Below are 20,667 nucleotides of genomic sequence, written 5' to 3' on the forward strand. Positions count from 1 at the left end.
AATGATTTGCCATGGCAAATAGCTGAAGGAAGCACCATGTTTGGCCATAGGTTGTAGTTGAAATAAGGATCATTCTCTCGCTTATGGTAATATTTGATAATTACTTTAAACAAATGAATTTGATGGATTGAGGAAGTCGTTATGGAAATGCGTATGAAATCCTGGGTTTCATAAATATACATGTCAAATCTAAATGTAAAAAGGTAACAGTGAACTTAGACAAATCATTGGTTAGGTTGCAATTATATTATGCCCGATTTCAAACACATCATTTTCAGAAGGATGTCAAGATTATGGAGATGTTGCAGAAGATAGTTATTACGAAAGAAAGATAGGTGTATGTTATGTGAGACAAACTAGGATTCTTTCTATTCCAATTGGGAAAATTATTAAGAAATCTCAGAGTGGTTCAAAATTATCAGGGGCTTTCATAAGATAAATAGCAAAATATTATTTTCTACTAAATAATAAAAAGGAAGAAGTTGTCTTACATAGTTACAGCTGTACCAGAAACAATGATATCATAGTAAATAGTAAATATTTCAATGAGTAAATACCGAAAACTAAAAACTTAAGAAAGAGGTTTAAAGTTTATTTATTAGTGTCACAAGTAGTCTTACTTTAACGCTGCAGTGAAGTTACTGGGAAAATCCCCTAGTCACCATACTATGGCACCTGTTCGGGTCCATGATTTCTTTCCTGTTTTCCTCATATCATTCCTATAGCCTTTTGCTAGGTCCTCTATCGTCTGTTTGTCTTTTGCCCTCGGATATCATATCACTCCAAAACTGCCCTTTTATAAACTGAAACATGTAGGTCGGAATTCTCTGTCCTCAACCACAGCTGGGATTCTCTGGTCCTGCAGCAGTTAATAGAGTTTTGGCTGAGCGCCAAATTCTCCGTTCTCGCTGGCAGCAGTGGTGGGGCGAACGTGATCAGAGAATCCTGGCCGGGGCACTTGTTACAAGTGTATAGCGTGCACTGGACTACTTCCGTTCTTAACTTTTGCACTTGCTGGCTGGTCAGTGATAAACTGCACTGTATATATATATATATATATATATATATGCTGGCACTGCTCGGAATTGTTTTGGCAAATACCTTTTAATAACTAAAAATGATTGCAGTCATTTAAAAATGGATGGTGCAATACTATGTAAATAATTTATCAAGATCCATGGCAGTTAGCTATTAAAGTCTCGAAAGAACAGAGTGTTTATTATTTATGGTTAATTGAACTCAATTACTTCATTTCTCTCTGATCAATAAATCAAATCACAAAGACACAAAAAAAAATAAACGGACGCAGCACAAAATGTGGGTGCACAATGACATTTGGATCAGTAGGAGAGTTTTCTAGTGAATTATTCCAGTAAATGTTCCAGTTAGATTTTGGACCCCATCCCAAAATTTATGGACATGTTTCCCACCAGTGGCAGGTGGCGCGTTTTTTGCTAGCGGCAGGATTCCTTGGTCCTGCCACTGTCAATGGAAATTCCTATCGATGTCACCCCATGGGAAATCCGTGAGCGGGGGTATGCTGCCGGCAGGACTGGAGAATCCCATCGGCGTGAACGAGAATTCTGGTCTTTGTTGCTTGCCCACGCCAAAAGTCTGTTCACACAATCAAAATGGCGTGTCCTACGAGCAGAAACCTGCAACCATTGTACTTGCTATGAGTGCGACAGTGTGACACAGGACAACTATCTTTTCATGATGAAGGGAAGGCACATGTTTTTCTGTCTAATCAAAACACAGTGATGTGCCGTTACAATCGGGCTACGAGTAATCAAATGGATTTATTTAGTACAACTCCACTGAAACAATATGAGAGATACAATACTTCAAATGAAAATAAATGCATCCTGTCCATGAAGGACAAAATACTCTTTTCTGGGACAGATCACTGAGATGAGGTTTTTGGATGCCCTTAATGGTTCATTGATTTATGTGAGCAACATGATTCTTATGTTGGCTCAAGTGCAAGGGTCAGTTCCAGAAACTAAACTAAATATATCTGTACTATACGTGCTAAGCCAAGAGGCTTTTGAATAAAAAGCTATCAATCAAGTTCAAGCCCACAGACATGGGCGTTCATATTGCAAATTAAACGTTCATAATATGCAGGATTTCTCAATGCTTCCAGCCTGAACCTGACTCACTTCTTAATCTTGTCTAGTGTTTGCTGAGCTCCAATATTTGATCCTTCCCACTATTAGAAACAGCTAATTTCCTAAGACTTATGAGAATTTTAAAAACATTCTGTAGACTGCAGAGGATTGACAGGTAGCACCTGCTCACAGGAGGACTGCTCCCTCCTCCTCTCATCACATTTTCACATGACTGCAAGTCCCAACTGAAAGGGGAGCAGAATGTCCATCTACTGCATCTCAGCTGACCAAGCTGATAGGGGCTGCCTGTCTTGCTTTTCTAAATTGTGACAAACCCATCTACGGGTCAGAATTTTTCAGGGGTGAACACTTTCACTTTATTTATCCATAGCTTTTAATTGGGAGGAAGTGAATAGTTCAACTTTGAACATCTGATAGACCCAGGCACCTAAGGATTAAAGTGTCACCTTATACAGGCCTTATCCCAAAGCCTGTCAATCTCAACTCTTCCAGACTCTCTCCTACCACTTCCGTTTATTCATCACCACTTACATTCCCTTAACCTAGCTTCTTCTGGATCCACATCTGGAGACCCAACCTCTGAAAGTCACTACAATGGCACTCTTGAACCCTGCTGTACTTAACCTTTGACCTTTCTTTCACCACAGACTTTGATTTGCTTTTCAACTCCAGCAAACCCTCCATTTTGCAACAACATTAATTTCCTCTGTTACATAGGTGTCCAGATCATCAACAACCTGTTCTGATCCCCCCATGCCAACACTATAGTTAAGAAAGCCCACCAACATCTGTACTTTCTCAGAAGACTAAGGAAATTTGGCAGGTCAGCTACGACTCTCACCAACTTTTACAGATGTACCATAGAAAGCATTCTTTCTGTTTGTATCACAGCTTGGTACGGTTCCTGCTCTGCAAAAGACTGCAATGAACTACAAAAGGTTGTGAATGTAGCCCAATCTATCACGCAAACTAGCCCCCCCAACCATTGAGTCTGTCTATTCTTCCCACTGCCTCAGCAAAGCAGCCAGCGTAACTAAGGACCCCACGTACCCAGGACCTTTTCTTTTCCACCTTCTCCTGTCAAGAAAAGAATACAAAAGTATGAGGTCATGTGCCATCTGACTCAAAAACAGCTTCTTCCATGCTGCCATCAGACTTTTGAATGGACCTACCTTGCATTAAGTTTATCTTTCTCTACACCCTAGCTATGACTGTAACACTATATTCTGCACTCTCTCATTTCCTTCTCTATGACTGGTATGCTTTGTCTGTATAGCACGCAAGAAACAAATTCTTTTCACTGTATGCTAATGCATGTGACAATAATAAATCAAATCAAATCAAATACAGCCCCAACCTTTGCTCCCTCCAGTTTCTGGACAGTAAACTGGAAAATGCCTCACACCAACATCCATCCCCAGATCTCTAGGAGGGCTTTACTCTCCTCTACAATGCAGTTCATAGAATCATCATAAAAGTCATAGAATCTCTACAGTGCAGAAGGAGGCCATTCGGCCCACCAAATTTGCATCAACAACAATCCCACCCTTGGCCCTTTCCCCACAACCCCACACATTTACCCCACTAATCACACTGAGCTATGCATCCCAGGACATTAAGGGGCAATTAAGCATATCCAATCAACCTAACCTGCACATCTTTGGACTGTGGAAGGAAATAGAGCACCCGGAGGAAACCCACGCTGACAGGGCGAGAATGTGCAAACACAACACAGATAGTGACCCAAGCCAGGAATCGAACCCAGGTCCCTGGAGTTGTGAGGCAGCAGCGCTAACTACTGTGCCACCCAAAAGATTAATTACTCCAGGACCACTAAGTAGGGTAAAGCTCATCCAAGCTCTTTTTCTCTTCTATGAGTATTCTGCTTAAGCTGTTCATGTCTCCTCCTTCTGCCCTCAATTGATGAAATATGAGTAATTTATGGATTTCTTCAGCTCTAAGAAAGGGACCACCCGATCAGCACACTTCACAACTGTACTTACCAGCATGTGTACACTTTCCTGATTCCTTTATGCTTGATGCGATTGTGCCGACAGAGACTGTGCGAAGAGCTGAAGGATTTCTCACACTGGCGACATGGGTGCTTCTTCATTTGCTGTTATCAAAAGGAAATATCGCACCATCGTAAGCATTGTTATCCATTTTCCTTATAAACTGAGTAAGAGGCAAGCCAACCTTTTGAGCAGAGCACCAGCATTTTCAAAGGTAGAAACAAGCATTCAACAGTGTAAGTACCAACACATAACCTAACCAATGGTCATAACTGGGGAGACAGTGGCAAGAAATCAGAGGCTTAGGCTGATGCTCAGCTGAGTTCAAATTCCCCCATGGTAGGTGGCGGAATTTAAAATTCAATGAAATGCAAAGATGGTCTCAGTAACTGTGACCATAGTAACTACCATTGATTACTGTAAAACCCCATCTGGTTCACTAATAACCCTAAGGGAAGAAATCTGCTGTCCTTACCTGGTCTGGCGTCCATGTATCTCCAGACCCACAGCAATTTGGCTCATTCTTAGCTGTTCTCTGAAATATTCCCAATATTTTAACCCTCCCAAAGTATTGGCCGGAATTTTACCGGCATGCCAGCCCCGATTCCGGGGGGGGGGGGGGGCTTGGCTCAGAGAACGGCATTCTCCGTTGGCCTCGGGTGGGATCAGGCGAAACGTGGGCAGACATGCCGGTAAAATTCCGCCCACTGTTTCTTCTTCTCCCTTAGCTGCACAAAATTTCCTAACTGAGGGAGTCAAGGAAAAATCTAATCCAAGACCTTGGCTAATGCCACTTAGAGATTTATTAAATCGTTTCTCTGAGCAAAGCCATTATCAGGCAACCTGTTACATGTTCTAGTCCCCAGCATCTCAGATGCCAGTCTCCAGCCAATTTAATTCACTCCACATGATATCAAGAAACAGTTGGAGGCACTGGACACTGCAAAGGCAATGGGCCCTGATAACATTCTAGCAATAGTACGAAAGACTTGTGCTCCAGAACTTGCCGCTCCCCTAGCCAAACTCTTCCAGTACAGTTACAACACTGGTCTCTACCCAACAATGTGGAAAATTGCCCAGGTACGTTCAGTACACAAAAAGCAGGACAAATCCAACCCAGCCAATTACCAAATGACCTTGATCATCAGTAAAGTCATCGACAGTGCTAGCAAGCAGCACCCGCTCAGCATTAACCTGCTCAGTGACGCCCAGTTTGGGTTTCGCCAGAGTCACCCAGCTCCTGACCTCATTACAGCCTTGGTTCAAACATGGACAAAAAGAGTTGAATTCCAGAGGTGAGGTGGGATTGACAGCCGTTGACATCAAGACCGCATTTGACCAAGTGAACAAAGAACAGTACAGCACAGGAACAGACCCTTCGTCTCTCCAAGCCTGCGCCGATCATGTTTACCTACCTAAACCAACCACTTATATTCCTCAATTCCCTGTTTGTTCATATACTATGATGTGGATGTGCTGGCGTTGGACTGGGGTAAACACAGTAAAAAGTCTGACAACACCAGGTTTTAGTCCAACTGATTTATTTGATAGTAAACGCACAAGCTTTCGGGTTAGTCCCTTCGTCAGGTGAATGGAGAGTTCTGGCCTCAGACAAAGCATATAAAGCACAGACAGTTTACAGATTACTGATCAGAATGCGAATCTTTACACCTAACCTGCTGTTCAAGTCTTGAAGTGGCTGACAATGTGAGTGGAAGGAGCACTGATCACAGGTTAAAGAGATGTGTATTGTCTCCAGACAGTACAGTGAGTGAGGTTTTGCAAACCCAGGCAAGTGTTGGGGGTTACAGATAGTGCGACATGAACCCAAGATCCTTGTTGAGACCGTCCTCATGTTCCACACACATGGACTGCAGTGATTCAAGAAGGCGGCTCACCACCACCTTCTCAAAGGCAATCAGGGATGAGCAATAAAATGCTGGCCAGCCAGCGATGCCTATGTCCTACAAATAAATAAAAACAAGTTTAAACTTTTTTCATTAGTGTCACAAGTAGGGTTACATTAATACTGCATTGAAGTTATTGTGATAAACCCCTAGTCGCCACACTCCGGCACCTGTTCGGGTACATTGAGGGAAGACTTAGCATGGCCAATGCATCTAGCCAATATGTCTTTGGACTGTGGGAGGAAACCAGAGCAACCAGAGGAAACCCATGCAGACACGGGGAAAATGTGCAGACTCAGCACAGACAGTGACCAAGCCAGGAATCGAACCTGGGTCTCTGGACTCTGAGGCAGCAGTGCTAACCACTGTGTCACCAATTTGTACAATTCAAGAGGAAGCTTAGGATTTTTGTATGCTATGTATCTTTCCAGTAGAATATTGTAGAGTTCAGCCCATTGTGCCCATGAATGGCCTCATCTGTGCTGTACTGTCCTTTGATTCGTTGCGGTGAATTTTCCCATTCCAGGAATCGTAGCGGGCAAGGGACGGACCATGGAAAGGATCGTTGACCTCAGGCGGGATTTTCCGGTTTCAGGGCGAGCACGGCCGGAAAATCCTGTCTTTTACGTCATGTTGGAGCCCAGACTCCTCTCATCAGAAAAATAATTAAAGTCATCGCGGAACTATGGAACATGGCAGGGCAGGTTTCCATTAGGGGTAGGAAATCTGACTCTTTTTAAAACTGGCAAGGAATATCATACATGTATTTTCTTTATTTGGGGAAGTTCTTTAGTGAAAGAGCGTTTCAAAGATTTTCTGTCTCCTTGAAGGGCTTTGAAACCCCAAATAATAAAACAGCACATAAAACACTCTCGCCACCTAATAACATTTTTCAAAGTATGGTACAGAAAAATTAATTTGTGTTAACTAATAAATCAGAAATACAAGCTTACTGACAAACAGAACTAAGCTAATAGAAGTATTAATGTGGAGAAAATACTGCATCTATGTCAGGGTTGTTAACAAGATATTCCACATCTACCACAAGCACATATAAACAAGGTTTGGGGAGTTGCTGGGGTGGGGGACAGTATGTGGGGTGATAGGTCAGATAGCAGGTTTCCTTCCTATGGCAAGAGGAAGTAAAATAATTTTTAAAAAAGATGTATTTTTCTTAAATTGGTATTCTTCACCCCACGTCATTAGGATTTGACAGGGTAGACTCAGAAACAATGTTCCCAGTGATGGGGTAGTCCAGAACTAGGAGTCATAGTTTGAGGATAAGGGGGTAAACCACTTAAGACTGAGGTGAGGAAAAATTTCCTCACCCAGAGAGTGGTAAATTCACTGCCACAGAAAGTAGTTGAGGCCAAAATGTTGTCTGATTTCAAGAAGAAATTGGAAATAGCTCTTGAGGCTGAAGGGATCAAGGTAAATGGGGGAGGGGGGAATTGATTTTGATGATCAACCATGATCAAAATGAATGGCGGAGCAGACACGAAGGGCCGAATGGCCTAGTCTGCTTCCAATTTCTATGTTTCCATGTTTAATTGCTTCATTTTCACCATGTTAGGTAACATGCCCCAAGAATTCCACTTGGTTTGCGCAGCCTTCCTCAACTTGAACACTTAGCGCCAACACAAAATTTCAATTACAACCAGAAGTAGTTGCCCACAACTGACAGATGAATAGTCCACTCATTTGAGAGGAATGTGATACAACTGAAGAAGTGATGAACTTAGTGTCAACAGCAAATAAAAACTAACTGCTGCTGTGCATTAATAACCAAGATAATGATGTGCTCCAAAAGCAGAAACATAAGGTGGCAGACTAATAGATCCACCTACATACTGATGATATGTGGGTGCTTGGAAACCAAACAGCACAGTAATTACTCGTTGCTGAAAATCCAATAAGAAAGTGAAATCTGTGACCAGTTCCCTTAAATTTACTAATTATTGCGGTGAAACATTTGTGCTGACAAAAGCACCATCTGATTTGCTCTACCAATAAATTCACCTAAAATTTCTCCAAACTTTGTGAGTTTCCTGAAGGCTAACTAGGAAACGGGAAGATTATGAGCTCAAGTACCATGCAAATTGGAAAGATTCCAGGTTCATTCTTGCTGTGTTCATAATCAAATAATAGCCAAAGAGATGATGCAGCATTACAGTGGGTCTCCTCAGTGCCACTGAGCAAGAGAGGGGAAATACTGGCCTCGGATCTTGCATCTGAGCAACATGAAGTGCTCCCTGCTTAAAGGTGTGTCTTAGTGAACAGCGGGCAACGTTAACCAGGCGGCTGGATTCACTGTCTACGCTCACAGAATAACATAGAATCCCTACAGTGCAGAAGGAGACCTTTCAGCCCATCAAGTCTGCACCAATTCACTGACAGAATATCTTACCACCCTATCCCCGTTGTCCCACACATTTACCATGGCTATTATTCTAATCTACACATCTCGGGACAACGAGGGGCAACTTCGCATGGCCAATCCACCTAAGCTGCACATCTTTGGAGTGGGGGAGGAAACCGGAGCACTTGGAGGAAACCCACACAGACACAGACAGAATGTGCAAACTCCACATAGACAGTCATCCAAGGCCAGAATTGAAACTGGGTCCCTGCAGACTTGAGGCAACAGTGCTAACCAGTGCACCTCCCGTTCATATGTAGAGCAATCTCAAGTCTTGTGAAAGTGTACTTGCATATAAATAACCACATTCAAAGTGAAGGGCATTGGGAAGGCAAGAACAGGAGTAGACCATTCAGCCCATCAAGCCCATAATACCCTCTATTATGGAGAGACAGTGACACAGTGGAAGAGTGCACCCCAATTTCATTCCAAAACGGCCCAGCATTAATTAAGAACATAAGAACATAAGAAACAGGAGCAGGAGTAGGCCAACTAGCCCTTCGAGCCTGCCCCGCCATTCAATAAGATCATGGCTGATCTGTCGTGGCTCAGTTCCACTTTCCCGCCCTCTCCCCATAACCCTTAATCCCCTCTCTTATCAAAAACCCATCAACCCGCGTCTTAAAAATTTTTTTTATCGCCTCCACCACTTCAACGGGCAGAGAATTCCAGAGATTCACCACCCTTTGAGTGAAGAAGTTCCTCCTCAACTCCGTTCTAAACCGCCCCCCCTTTATCTTGAGGCTGTGCCCCCTAGTCCTACTGTCCTTTCTGAGCGGGAAGAGTCTCTCCACCTCTATCCTATCCATCCCATTCATCATCTTATACGTCTCAATGAGATCTCCCCTCATTCTTCTAAACTCTAACGAGTACAAGCCTAATTTATTCAGCCTCTCCTCATAGCTCAACCCCCTCAACTCCAGCATCAGCCTAGTAAACCTCCTCTGCACTCCCTCCAAGGCCAAAATATCCTTGCGTAAGTACGGCGCCCAAAACTGCACACAGTACTCCAGTTGCGGCCTCACCAATGCCCTATACAGCTGCAGCCAGACCTCCCTACTTTTATATTCAATCCCCCTTGCTATGGAGGCCAGCATCCCATTAGCCTTCCTGACCACCTGCTGCACCTGCAGGCTGGGTTTTTGCGACTCATGCACAAGGACCCCGAGGTCCCTCTGCACCGTCGCCTGCTGCAGTTTTTTGCCACGTAAGTAATAATCCTTCCTACCATTATTCCTACCAAAGTGGACCACCTCGCACTTGCCAACATTAAATTCCATTTGCCATTTGCTGGCCCATTCGCCCAGCCTATCTAGATCCTTCTGTAGACTCTCACCACCCTCCGCGCAATTTGCCTTTCCACCAATTTTGGTGTCATCAGCAAAGATTAGTTTAACGAGATGGGAGTTGGGGGAATGTTTCAGTGCCACTTGTGCGCTAATTCACCAAAATACTCTTCAATCAAGGTCAGGTGTTGAAAAGTTATAAGGAATAATCATTTTACGGCAAGCACAGTTGAGTGTACTTGCTTTCCAATTTCAGTTTGAAAGAAGAGAGAGCAAATAAACTAAGCAATTGGCATGAAGCTATGAGTGGCCATTGAGGGTGGCTAGAGAGAACATGAACAGTATGAGGGGCCAGTGGGAGCAGTTGGAGAGGCAGATGTTGACATGGAGAATATGAGGGACCATTGGGGGTGGATGAGGGTATGAGTTGGCATGGAGAAGGCATGGGGAGTGTGTGGGAATGTGGGAGGTGAGGAGGTGAGGGCTAGTTTCACTGATGTTATTGTAACTGTGATGAAGACCTACAGCACCAAGGTGGACCTTTTAAACAGCCTGCCTCTATATCCGGCTGCCACTGTGGCTGCCTCTACACTGCTTGAAACACCATAGGCCCCAATCCCACTAACAACTGCCACTCTGAAACCAAATTCCCGCTATGCAGGAACTTTCTCCTAAGGTGGGTGCACCGTACCAGGAAATTTCCCAACTCCTGCTGGCCATCTCAAGAATGAAAATTCAGCCCCATATCTTCTTATGTAGCTCAGTGTGATACTTTGTTTGATAATATGCCTGGGAAGTGCCTTGGGATGTTTTATTAAGTTAGAGGTGCAATGTAAATATATGGTCTGCATAAAAATGTCAGCACAAAAAGGGAGGCTGGAAGCAGTAGGGAAAGGCCAGGAGGGAGAGCAGTGTAAAGGAGATTGGAAGGGTGGGCAATACAAAGGGGAGGATGAGAAAGGGAACGGATGGAGGCAGTGTAAAGGAGGAAGCTGGTGGTGGTGTCAGTGTAAAGGAAGAGATCGGCAGCATGGGGACCCTACAAACACTGTCAATCACGGTATAATTACAAAAGCAGAAAAGTAATGTTGGCGATGTATAGAGCTTTGGTGAGGCCACAGCTAGAGTACTGTGTGCCGTTCTGGTCTCCACATTATAAGGAGAATGTGATTACACTTGAGAGGTTGCAGAGGAGATTCGCCAGGATGCTGCCTGGGAGGGAGCATTTAAGTAATGAAGAGAAGTTGGATAGACTTGGTTTGTTTTCATTGGAGCAGAGAAGACTGAGTGACGACCTGATCGAGGTGTACAAGATTATGAGGGACATGGACACACTGGATAAGGGGCAGCTATTCCCCATAACTGAAGAGTCAGTCATAAGGGGACATAGGTTCAAGTTGAGGTTTGAGAGGATGTGAGGGAAAACCTTTTTACCCAGAAGGTGGCGACTGCCTGGAATGCGCTCCCTGGGAGGATGGTAGAAGCTGGTTACCTCAAATAATTTAAAAAGTACCTGCTTGAGCACTTGGCAGGTCATAACATTCAAGGCTATGGACTAAGTGCTGGGGGATGGGATTAGGTGCGAGTTCAGGTGTTTCTCGTGTGTCATTTCAGATGGGCCGAAGTGCCTCTTCGACACTGTATGATTCTATGACCCATCTCTCTGATTCCTCTAAGTCACTCACCGTCCTGACTTTGAACTATATCTTTGTTCCTTCATTGTTGCTAGGTGAAAATCCTGGAACTCTTACCCTAACAGCACTGCAAGCGCACATATAGCACATGGATTGCAGCGATTCAAGAAGGCAGCTCACTACTACCTTCTCAAGAGCCCTAGAGAGAGCAATAGTGCTGGCCTAGTCAGCAAAGCCCACATCCCACAAATGAATTAAAAATGCAATCCCTTTGAACCATGCAAGGGGAAAAAAGTTGCAAAATGACGCCACAGTTCAAGGAGTATCAGCAGTTGAGTACACTGGTAAACTCGTGATTTAATTTTAATTCAATTCAAATTAATCAATTGTATGGAAAGATGCGAAAAAAATAATTAGTTTAAAGACTAAAACCAATTGGATAATTTATCATATAATTACAATTGGTGTTCAATTAATTAATCAGATCTAGGGGATAAAGTTAAAATTAAACAAGGATAGATAGTAATAGTAAATGATTCAAATTTTACAATAAATTTAAACATTTCCTCCCTACAAAATAAAGGCAGCATGAGGAAAACAGTTGACAGCTAAGGAACTCAGAGAATTTAGTTTAATCTTAAATGTGAAGTGAAACATTTTGGTAGAAAGAACAACAAGAGACAATATTAAATAAGGGTTGAAATGCTAAAAGGGGTGTAGAAGCCGAGAGCATTTGCAGACATTTGCACACAAATCACTGCTGGTGGCAGGACAGGTTGAGAAATTGGATAATAAAGCATAAGGGATCCTCAGTTTTATAAACCAAGGCATAGAAAACAAAAGCAAGGAAGTTTTATGATAAATCAGTATAAAACTTGGCCTCAACTGCAGTATTATGTTAACTTCTGGTCCCCTTATTTGCAAAAGGATATATTGGCCTTGGATGGAGTGCAGATACTGGAGATGAGGGGGTTAGCTTATGAGGAGAGATTGAGTAAATTGGGCCTGTACTCGTTAGAGTTTAGAAGGCTGAGGGGGGATCTTATAGAGCCATGTAAGATAATGAAGGGGCTATATCGGGTAGAGGCAGAGAGATTATTTCCACTTAGAAAGGAAACAAAAACTAGGGGACACAGCCTCAAAATAAGGGGGAGTCAATTTAGAACAGAGTTGAGGAGGAACTTCTTCTCTCAGAGGGTAGTGAATCTCTGGAATTCACTGCCCATTGAAGCAGTGGAGGCTACCTCGTTAAATGCGTTTAAGTCACAGGCAGATAGATTTCTGATCAATAAGGGAATTGAGGGTTACGGGGAGCAGGCGGGTAAGTGGAACTGAACCACTATCAGATCAGTCACGATCTTATTGAATGGTGGGGCAGGCTCGAGGGGCTAGATGGCCTACTCCCGCTCCTATTTCTTATGTTCTACACACCACACATTTGGAAGGATTTGAAGAACACTAAGATGGGGTGCAAAAAGGATTTTCAAGCATGGTTCTGGGAATGAGGGACTTTGGTTTAGCAGATAAATTGGAGAAACTGGTTCCTCTGGTTCTTGATCCCTCTGCCAATGGATCAGTTCTTCTCTAACTCTGTCCAGACCCCTCATGACTTTGAGCACCTCTGTCAAATCTCCTCTCAACCTTCAGGGACTACAGTTATGTGAATAGATTGAAATTATGGGCAGCATGGTGGCACTGTGGTTAGCACTGCTGCCTCACAGTGCCAGCAACCTGGGTTCGATTCCCGGCTTGGGTCACTGTCAGTACAGAGTCTGCACATTCTCCCCATGTCTGCATGGGCTTCCTCCAGGTGCTCCAGTTTCCTCCCACAGTGGGAAAGATGTGCTGTTTAGGTGCATTGGCCATGCTAAATTCTCCCTTGATGTACCCAAACATGCGCTGGAATACACAGTAACTTCATCGCAGTGTTAATGCAAGCTACTTGTGACAATAATAAATAAACTTAAACTTGTTCTCCTTGAAAGTGGACAAGGTTAAGAGGATGCAACCATTGCTGATAAGAAACATTTGACATAAGGTTGGGGGATGGGGGCAGGGGGGTGGTGATGGGAGCTGCAATGCAAAGGAAAGGAGGAATAAGAAGTAAACATTCCACCACTCATTGAAACCATAGCAGATCTGTATCTTAACACCATTTACCCAACTTGATTCTTTAACCCATAATGCTCTGGGAGGAATACAGACAAAGGAGGGAACTTATTCTTCTTGTAGTTTTTAAGTTGTTTCATTCTTTTCCTGTTCTCACCCAGCTAGATGGTTACTGGCTCTCAAACAAGCTCGCCATGGAAAGGAAACTAAACCACATCCATTTTCAAATCAAAGGTCAAAGCACAAGAAGTGAGGACATTTCCTCCAGACCCCTTGCCCTCCACGATTCTGATCCAAAAAAAATCACGCAGTGTTCTAATTAACAAGGGATATTGTCGACCTGGTGGGTCAACCCAAAAAATATTGTCTGCTGTTTTCATTTTTTTGTGTGTTTGTTAGTTAATAAAGTATTGGAAATAGGAGTGGAAAGTGTTGTTCGACTGTTCAGGGCAATTGGGTGGCAGGAGTTAAGAACATAAGAACATAAGAAATAGGAGCAGGAGTAGGCCATCTAGCCCTTCGAGCCTGCCCCGCCATTCAATAAGATCATGGCTGATCTGTTGTGGCTCAGTTCCACTTTCCCGCCCTCTCCCCATAACCCTTAATCCCCTCTCTTATCAAGAACCCATCAACCCGCTTCTTAAAAATATTTAGCGAGGCAGCCTCCACCACTTCAACGGGCAGAGAATTCCAGAGATTCACCACCCTTTGAGTGAAGAAGTTCCTCCTCAACTCCGTTCTAAACCGCCTCCCCTTTATCTTGAGGCTGTGCCCCCTAGTCCTACTGTCTTTTTTGAGCGGGAAGAGTCTCTCCACCTCTATCCTATCCATCCCATTCATCATCTTATACGTCTCAATGAGATCTCCCCTCATTCTTCTAAACTCTAACGAGTACAAGCCTAGTTTATTCAGCCTCTCCTCATAGCTCAATCCCCTCAACTCCGGTATCAGCCTAGTAAACCTCCTCTGCACTCCCTCCAGGGCCAAAATATCCTTGCGCAGGGAGGGAGTTGGGAGGGAGGTCATCTAATGAAATGTCTAGGACTACATCAACTTAACTATCCCTAACCAACTATCAACATTTACATTGTACATCCAGATACTGCAGACTTTATTGGAATGCCACAAAAGAAGACCAAGCTAAACTTCATGCAGTGTATTTGGTAAGAAGCTAGGCTCAGTAAGTTCTATTAAATGGAAGAAAAGATTTAAAACGTGGCACACAAAATGATTTACCAGCCCTTCGCAAGCCACATTTAACTGTAGTCCTTGAGGGAATGTAATAATTTTTATCAAAAATATTAACTTTCTAAAACATAAAGCTGAAAGGATGTAGGTAATGTTCTCACCATTTATTGACTTGAGCTGCCTCTTAATCAGGTTTTTAGTCATTATTTGATGCTGCAGCAAGAATCAAAAACTTGCCAATGCTTGGTTACCCAATGAGACAACCTTCCCAACTGAGGCCAGTTCCTGAGCTGGGAAAACCTGTGGTAGCAGCACGTGTTGGTGACAACATCATGAAACCATCAAACACATGGAGGGCCTGCTGACTGCTGGTGAGAACAGCAATGGCCCAGAGGATAGGGCTTGTGGCAAAAATTGGATTTGGGGTCCATTGTCATATTCCTGGCCAGTCCCGCCGGTGTCGAGTGGGTTCCTACTGATAGCAGGCGGCAACCTGACAATTACACAAATCCGTGGATTGTAAAACAATTACCGGGTTTGAAGGTCTATTCTCTGGTATGTCGCCATTCACCCTTGTGGTCCAAAGTGTCAAGCCTTGGTGCCAGTGCCAGGGTGCCACAGACCAGTGCACCCACTGGCATTACCAAAGTGTGGGCCTAATAGGATTCTGAGTGAGGAAGGGGGGCTGAGTGGAGAGCGGGGAGGAGTGGGAGGGGGTGAGTTTGGGGGTGGGACACCGTCATACCTGCTTGTTGTGGGGGGAGGGAGGGGTGACCTGTTATTTGTGGGTTGTGGGGGGGGAGGCTGCCCCTCTTTGGTAAGGGGGTTGGAGATGCTCCCCTGGTCACTATTCCAATTTTAGGGGCGGGGGACCAGTTTCCGAGCATGGAAATCAGGGTGCCCTTTTTCTGAACAACAGAGCAGGCCAGTAGCTTTCCCGGATGCACTTATTTGCATCTATCAGGTGGGTATATCCCAACTAATAAACATTGCCAACACTGGCAGGAAACTCTCCCATTTTCCCGCTGACATGGTCACTTAGCCTCAATTCAGGAGAATTTCAGCCCATGTTCTTTATAGTTACATCATGACACCAATACACAGGGAAAAGTGTCACATCCAGTCTGCAAATGCTCAAAATGCAGGAGCAGCACAATTAGTTCATTCTCCCAAAATGTACACAGCAACAATAGAAATCTGCTTTGGTGATGATTTTCATGAGAACTCAGCACTGTTCAATTGAACTGAAAAAAAAAGGCTTGAAAGGTGACAAACTTAAAAATATTCCATTTTCTAAATTCTCAGATGTGATTGTGGTTGGCAAGGCCCAGTGAAGATGCTGGTGAACCTTCTTAAATCACTGCCAGCAGTGATACAATTGTGTGGCTCGCTACGCTTCAGTGAGAATCTCCCCAGGCTCCAAAATAATGTGGCTGAAATGCGAACTCAGTTTCACTGGCCCTCCCAGCAGGAATCTCACCGGTTTTCCCGCTGGGGACAACATTTAAAAGTGTTCTGGGAGAATTGCCCCCAGTGTTTTTGATGTGGTTTCTTGTCTGTTGGCACGGAGAATTTTCACAGTAACTTCATTGCAGTGTTAATGTAAGCTTTACCTGTGACTAATAAATAAACTTGAACTTTAACTGTTTACAAACTTGCTAAGTGCTTGAAAGATTTCAGCTTCTTTTCCCTTGGGCTTTTAGGTTTTCCAATGATTTTTACACAATTCCTATCTGCTGTTGCACAACCTCTGAGAACTTGATACTTAGGACTATGTGGTCAGAACATTGGATACAGGAGTTGGGACATCTTGTTGAAGTTATACGAGACATTGGTAATGCCACATTTGGAATACTGTGCGCAATTCTGGTCACCCTATTATAAAAAGGATATTATTAAACTAGAAGGAGTGCAGAAAAGATTTACTATGGTGCTACCGGGACTTGATGGATTGAGTTATAAGGAGAGGCTGAATAGACTGGGACTTTTTTCTCTGGAGCGTAGGAGGCTGAGGGGTGATCTTATAGAGGTCTATCAAATAATGAGGGGCACAGATCAGCTAGACTGTCAATATCTTTTCCCAAAGGTAGGGGAATCTAAAACTAGAGGGCATAGGTTTAAGTGAGAGGGGACAGATTCAAAAGTATCCAGAGGAGCAATTTTTTCACACAGAGGGCGGTGAGTGTCTGGAACAAGTTGCCAGAGGTAGTAGTAGAGGCGGGTACAATTTTGTCTTTTAAAAAGCATTTAGACAGTTACATGGGTAAGATGGGTATAGAGAAATAGGGGCCAAATGCGGGCAATTGGGATTAGCTTAGGGGTTTAAAAAAAAAGGCAGCATGGACAAGTTGGGCCAGAGGGCTTGTTTCCATGCTGTAAACATCTATGACTCTATGTGGTGATGGAGGATACTTGGGGGCATTGAGGTGGCACAAGGAATGTGAAATGGCACAGGGGAATTAAGGTGGTATGGGGATCGGTGGGAAGGGCGAGGGGCAAAGTTTATTTGGCTTTTAAATGATGTTGAGAGTTGGGCTGCTGTGGTGGAGAACCAAAGTAGGCATTCTAACTAGCCCGCCTGCGTATTCACACTCCTTACTCTATTGCAAAAAGCAGTGACCCAACCCATGTGAAAAAAATCCCTTGTAAAGTCACACATGGGTCAGGCATTGCATTTTCCAAGCTGTGAAATTGCACAGGTCCAGGGCTCAGATGCAAATTTGGCTTAAACTTTTTATTTCTTTTTTTTTTAAACTGAATTCAAATTTTCTGACTTCCATATTGGAATTCTAATTCACATCCTTTAGACTATTAGTCCAGGCCTTCAGATCACTGATCCAGTAATGATAATGTTGTAAGTTTTTTTAAAATATCATTTACATGCATATTAACATAGCTCTTTTGTGTGAACCCCAGTTGCGCTGTTTCATTATGCAAACATTGTTGTTAATATGCTGCGATAAAGTAAAGTAAAAGTTTAATTATTAGTCACAAGTAGGTTTATATTCACACTGCAATGAAGTTACTGTGAAAATCTGTTATTGTGATAATGCCAACAAAAGGGAATTTATGGCCCTACTACTAGTAAGCCATTAACCAAATCCTGCAAGTGCCAGGAAAGATGCAGGAAACTCTCAGCAGGTCAGACAACATCTGTGGACATAACTGAAAAGTCAGCATTTATGGTTTGATACAAAATCTCCTTCAATTTTGATCAAGAACTTGTCTTTTCACTCTGAGACACTGCTTTGTCTGGCTATGGCTTCTGGAAGTTTCTATTTTACTGCATATCGCATTTCATTTAGAGACAACTATCACAAACGACAAAAACTACATTTCAGATTTTGGGTTTCAACACCCACACCTTTTTTCGCTCTGTCAAGATACCCTTTGATCTTCTGTGTATCTCTAGTGTTTTCTGTTGTAATTCAGACTTCTAATAATTGCTATTATAAGTATGAGCTCTAGTGAAGGGTAATATCTGAAGTGTGGCTTTGTTTCTTTTCTCTGGAAGATTGTGCTAGTTTTACTAGTTCCTTTTAAGTGACCAGTGTAAAACTGGCAGAGTGAGAAAAATTAAGAGGAAGAAGCTACATAGATGAAGGTCATCCTGACACTAAAGATTGGCTCTATTCTCTCTCCCACAGATGCTGTCAGGTCTGCTGAGATTTTCCAGCATTTTCTGTTTGTGTTGTGTGGAATAATAGGAAAAGCAGGGACAAAACATAGGCCAGCAATTTGACAAAGTTAAATTAATATCTGACTCAAGATCCACAATATTCACTACTGCAGAAAGATGTTAAAACATTTCTCAATTCTTCTGAACTTCAACTCTTCAGAATTTCCAAATTCCAAACAAAAAAGAAAAATGTCGAAATCCCAAAGAAAAAAAAATTAATTCCCAGCAACGAACGGTCTTCAATATTTAAATTAAAATATTCCAAGACCTGTGATATTCTGTATTACAACTTATTTGTGATTCAACTTAATAAACTATTGGAACAATAATAACTTGCTTTTATTTTAATCAATGCTAATGCGGTCAGTGCTTCTCTGAATGTTCCCAGTTGTCAGCTTGACTCATGTGGCAGAAATCCAGAGCATGACTCAGAAAGTTATCAATTCAAGCCCTACTCCAGGACATAATCTAATTTGAAACTTCAGTGTTAGACAGAGAGTGGACTGGCTTTCAAAGATGCTGCTTCTCTGCTGAGATGTCAAACTGAGACCCCGCCTGCTGGTTTACATGGCCATAGAAAATCTCACAGCGCTATTCAAAACAAAATTAGTAATTTCATGGTATCTCGGGCAACCAGCACCAGCAAGTTAATTGATCACCTGAGCTCCAGTTTTAACCAGGAATGGAAACTGGGCAGGTGGAGCGCAGGCTCCAAACAGTTTCTACCTAAAGTGGCAATCAGTGAATCACCTGAATGAGGTAGGTACTTTAGATACTGGCCAATAGGCTCCTTTCAAAATAGAGGCAGTCGCATCATTGGTATTAACTGTGAGACCATTACCGTCCGAATAATACCAGACAAAGGCACTCAAAATTAACCTTTTTGTGTCAAGAAGAGAGTTCTTGACGTCAGCCCAAAATTTACTTTTCATTCCTTTGTTTAAAATGGAAGCAGAGATAACCCAGCAAATTATAGGCCGGTGAACCTGATGTCAGTCATGGGGAAGCTTTTGGAGAAGATACCGAGGGACAGGATAAATGCACATTTGAAAGAAAATGGACTAGTTAGTGGCAAGCAGCAAGGTTTTGTACAGGAAAGGTCATGTCTCACCACTTGATTGAGTATTTTGAAGAGGTGACAACAATAATTGATGAGGGAAGGGCTAGGATATAGTTTATGTGGACTTTAGTGACGCATTTGACAGGATCCTACGTGGCAGACTGGTACAAAAACTAAAATCACATGGGATTCAGAGTGGGTGGGTTAGATGGATACAGAACTGGCTTGGTTATAGGACACACAGAGCGGCAGAAGAGTGTTTTTCAGAGTGAACATCTGTAGCCAGTGGTTCTGCAGGGATCAGTGCTGGGACCGCTATTGTTTGTAGTATACATAATTGATTCGGAGGAAAATGTAGGCCGTCTAATTAGTAAGTTTGCAAATGACACAAAGAATGGTGGAGTTGCTGATAATGCCAGGGATTATCGCAGGATATAAATAAGTTGGAGGCATGGGCTCAGAAATGGAAGATGGAGTTTAATCCAAACAAATGCGAGGTGGTGCATCTGGGAGGATCAAATTTAGGTGCGAATTATATTGTAAATGGCAGAACCCTTAGGAACATTAACATAGAGGGATTTGGGCGCACATGTCCACAGTTCCCTAACAGTGGCAATACAGGTGGCTAAGGGGATTAAGATGACATATGGCATGCCTGCCTTCATCAGCCTTTATTGAGTGCAAGAGTTAGGAAATCATGTTGCAGTTTAGAGGGATTATTTAATCATTTGTCCCCAAGATTCTTTGGGTCTGCGAAATTGCTGCCTGATTCCCATGTTATTTGGTTCATACCTTTCCATGGTCCTTCTTCATGTGAGAAATGTAGTCCTCTCGTTCAGGAAACCATTCCTCGCAGTCTTGACACATCCAACCAGGGTTATTTGCTTTTGATCGGCTCCCAGTTTTTCTCATAACCACCGAAGGTTTCTTCCCAAGCCGGTCAGTGCCATTAACAGCATTCCCATCAGTTTTGTTTTGTCCTGATGTAGTTACAGGCTTAGTAACCAATGGCTGCTGGGGCCCCAGATTGGGAGGACCCTCAATGCTCTTGAGCGTGCCATGCATAGACTGAAAAATGAAAGAATGAGGGATGTTGGTCACCATCATTACATTCAATCCTTCGGAAAAGATTTTTAAGCAGAAGTCGTTTAAAGTTAAAACATTTTAACATTCACTCATTGAAACCACAACTCCATGTCAAGAAAAACTGTCTCTGGTTCAAAACAACTAATGATCCAATA

At 43.0% G+C, this 20,667-nt stretch overlaps 1 protein-coding gene across 7 annotated transcripts in view; it reads right to left on the reverse strand.

Moving 5' to 3' along the window:
* znf532 (zinc finger protein 532) overlaps window positions 1–20,667 on the reverse strand; it is a 150,629-nt gene that overhangs the window by 25,032 nt on the left and 104,930 nt on the right. For all 7 annotated transcript variants that reach the window (XM_080218815.1, XM_080181327.1, XM_080218749.1 and 4 more), the window contains 2 exons: window positions 20,219–20,494; window positions 4,136–4,248 (listed from right to left, as the gene is read on the reverse strand). In XM_080218815.1, the coding sequence (XP_080074941.1) occupies window positions 4,136–4,248; window positions 20,219–20,494 (389 nt within the window). The remainder of the gene's footprint in view (window positions 1–4,135; window positions 4,249–20,218; window positions 20,495–20,667) is intronic.

Source organism: Carcharhinus amblyrhynchos, chromosome 1 (assembly GCF_965287045.1).
Source record: "Carcharhinus amblyrhynchos chromosome 1, sCarAmb.v2.hapA, whole genome shotgun sequence".
NCBI classification, from domain to species: domain Eukaryota; kingdom Metazoa; phylum Chordata; class Chondrichthyes; order Carcharhiniformes; family Carcharhinidae; genus Carcharhinus; species Carcharhinus amblyrhynchos.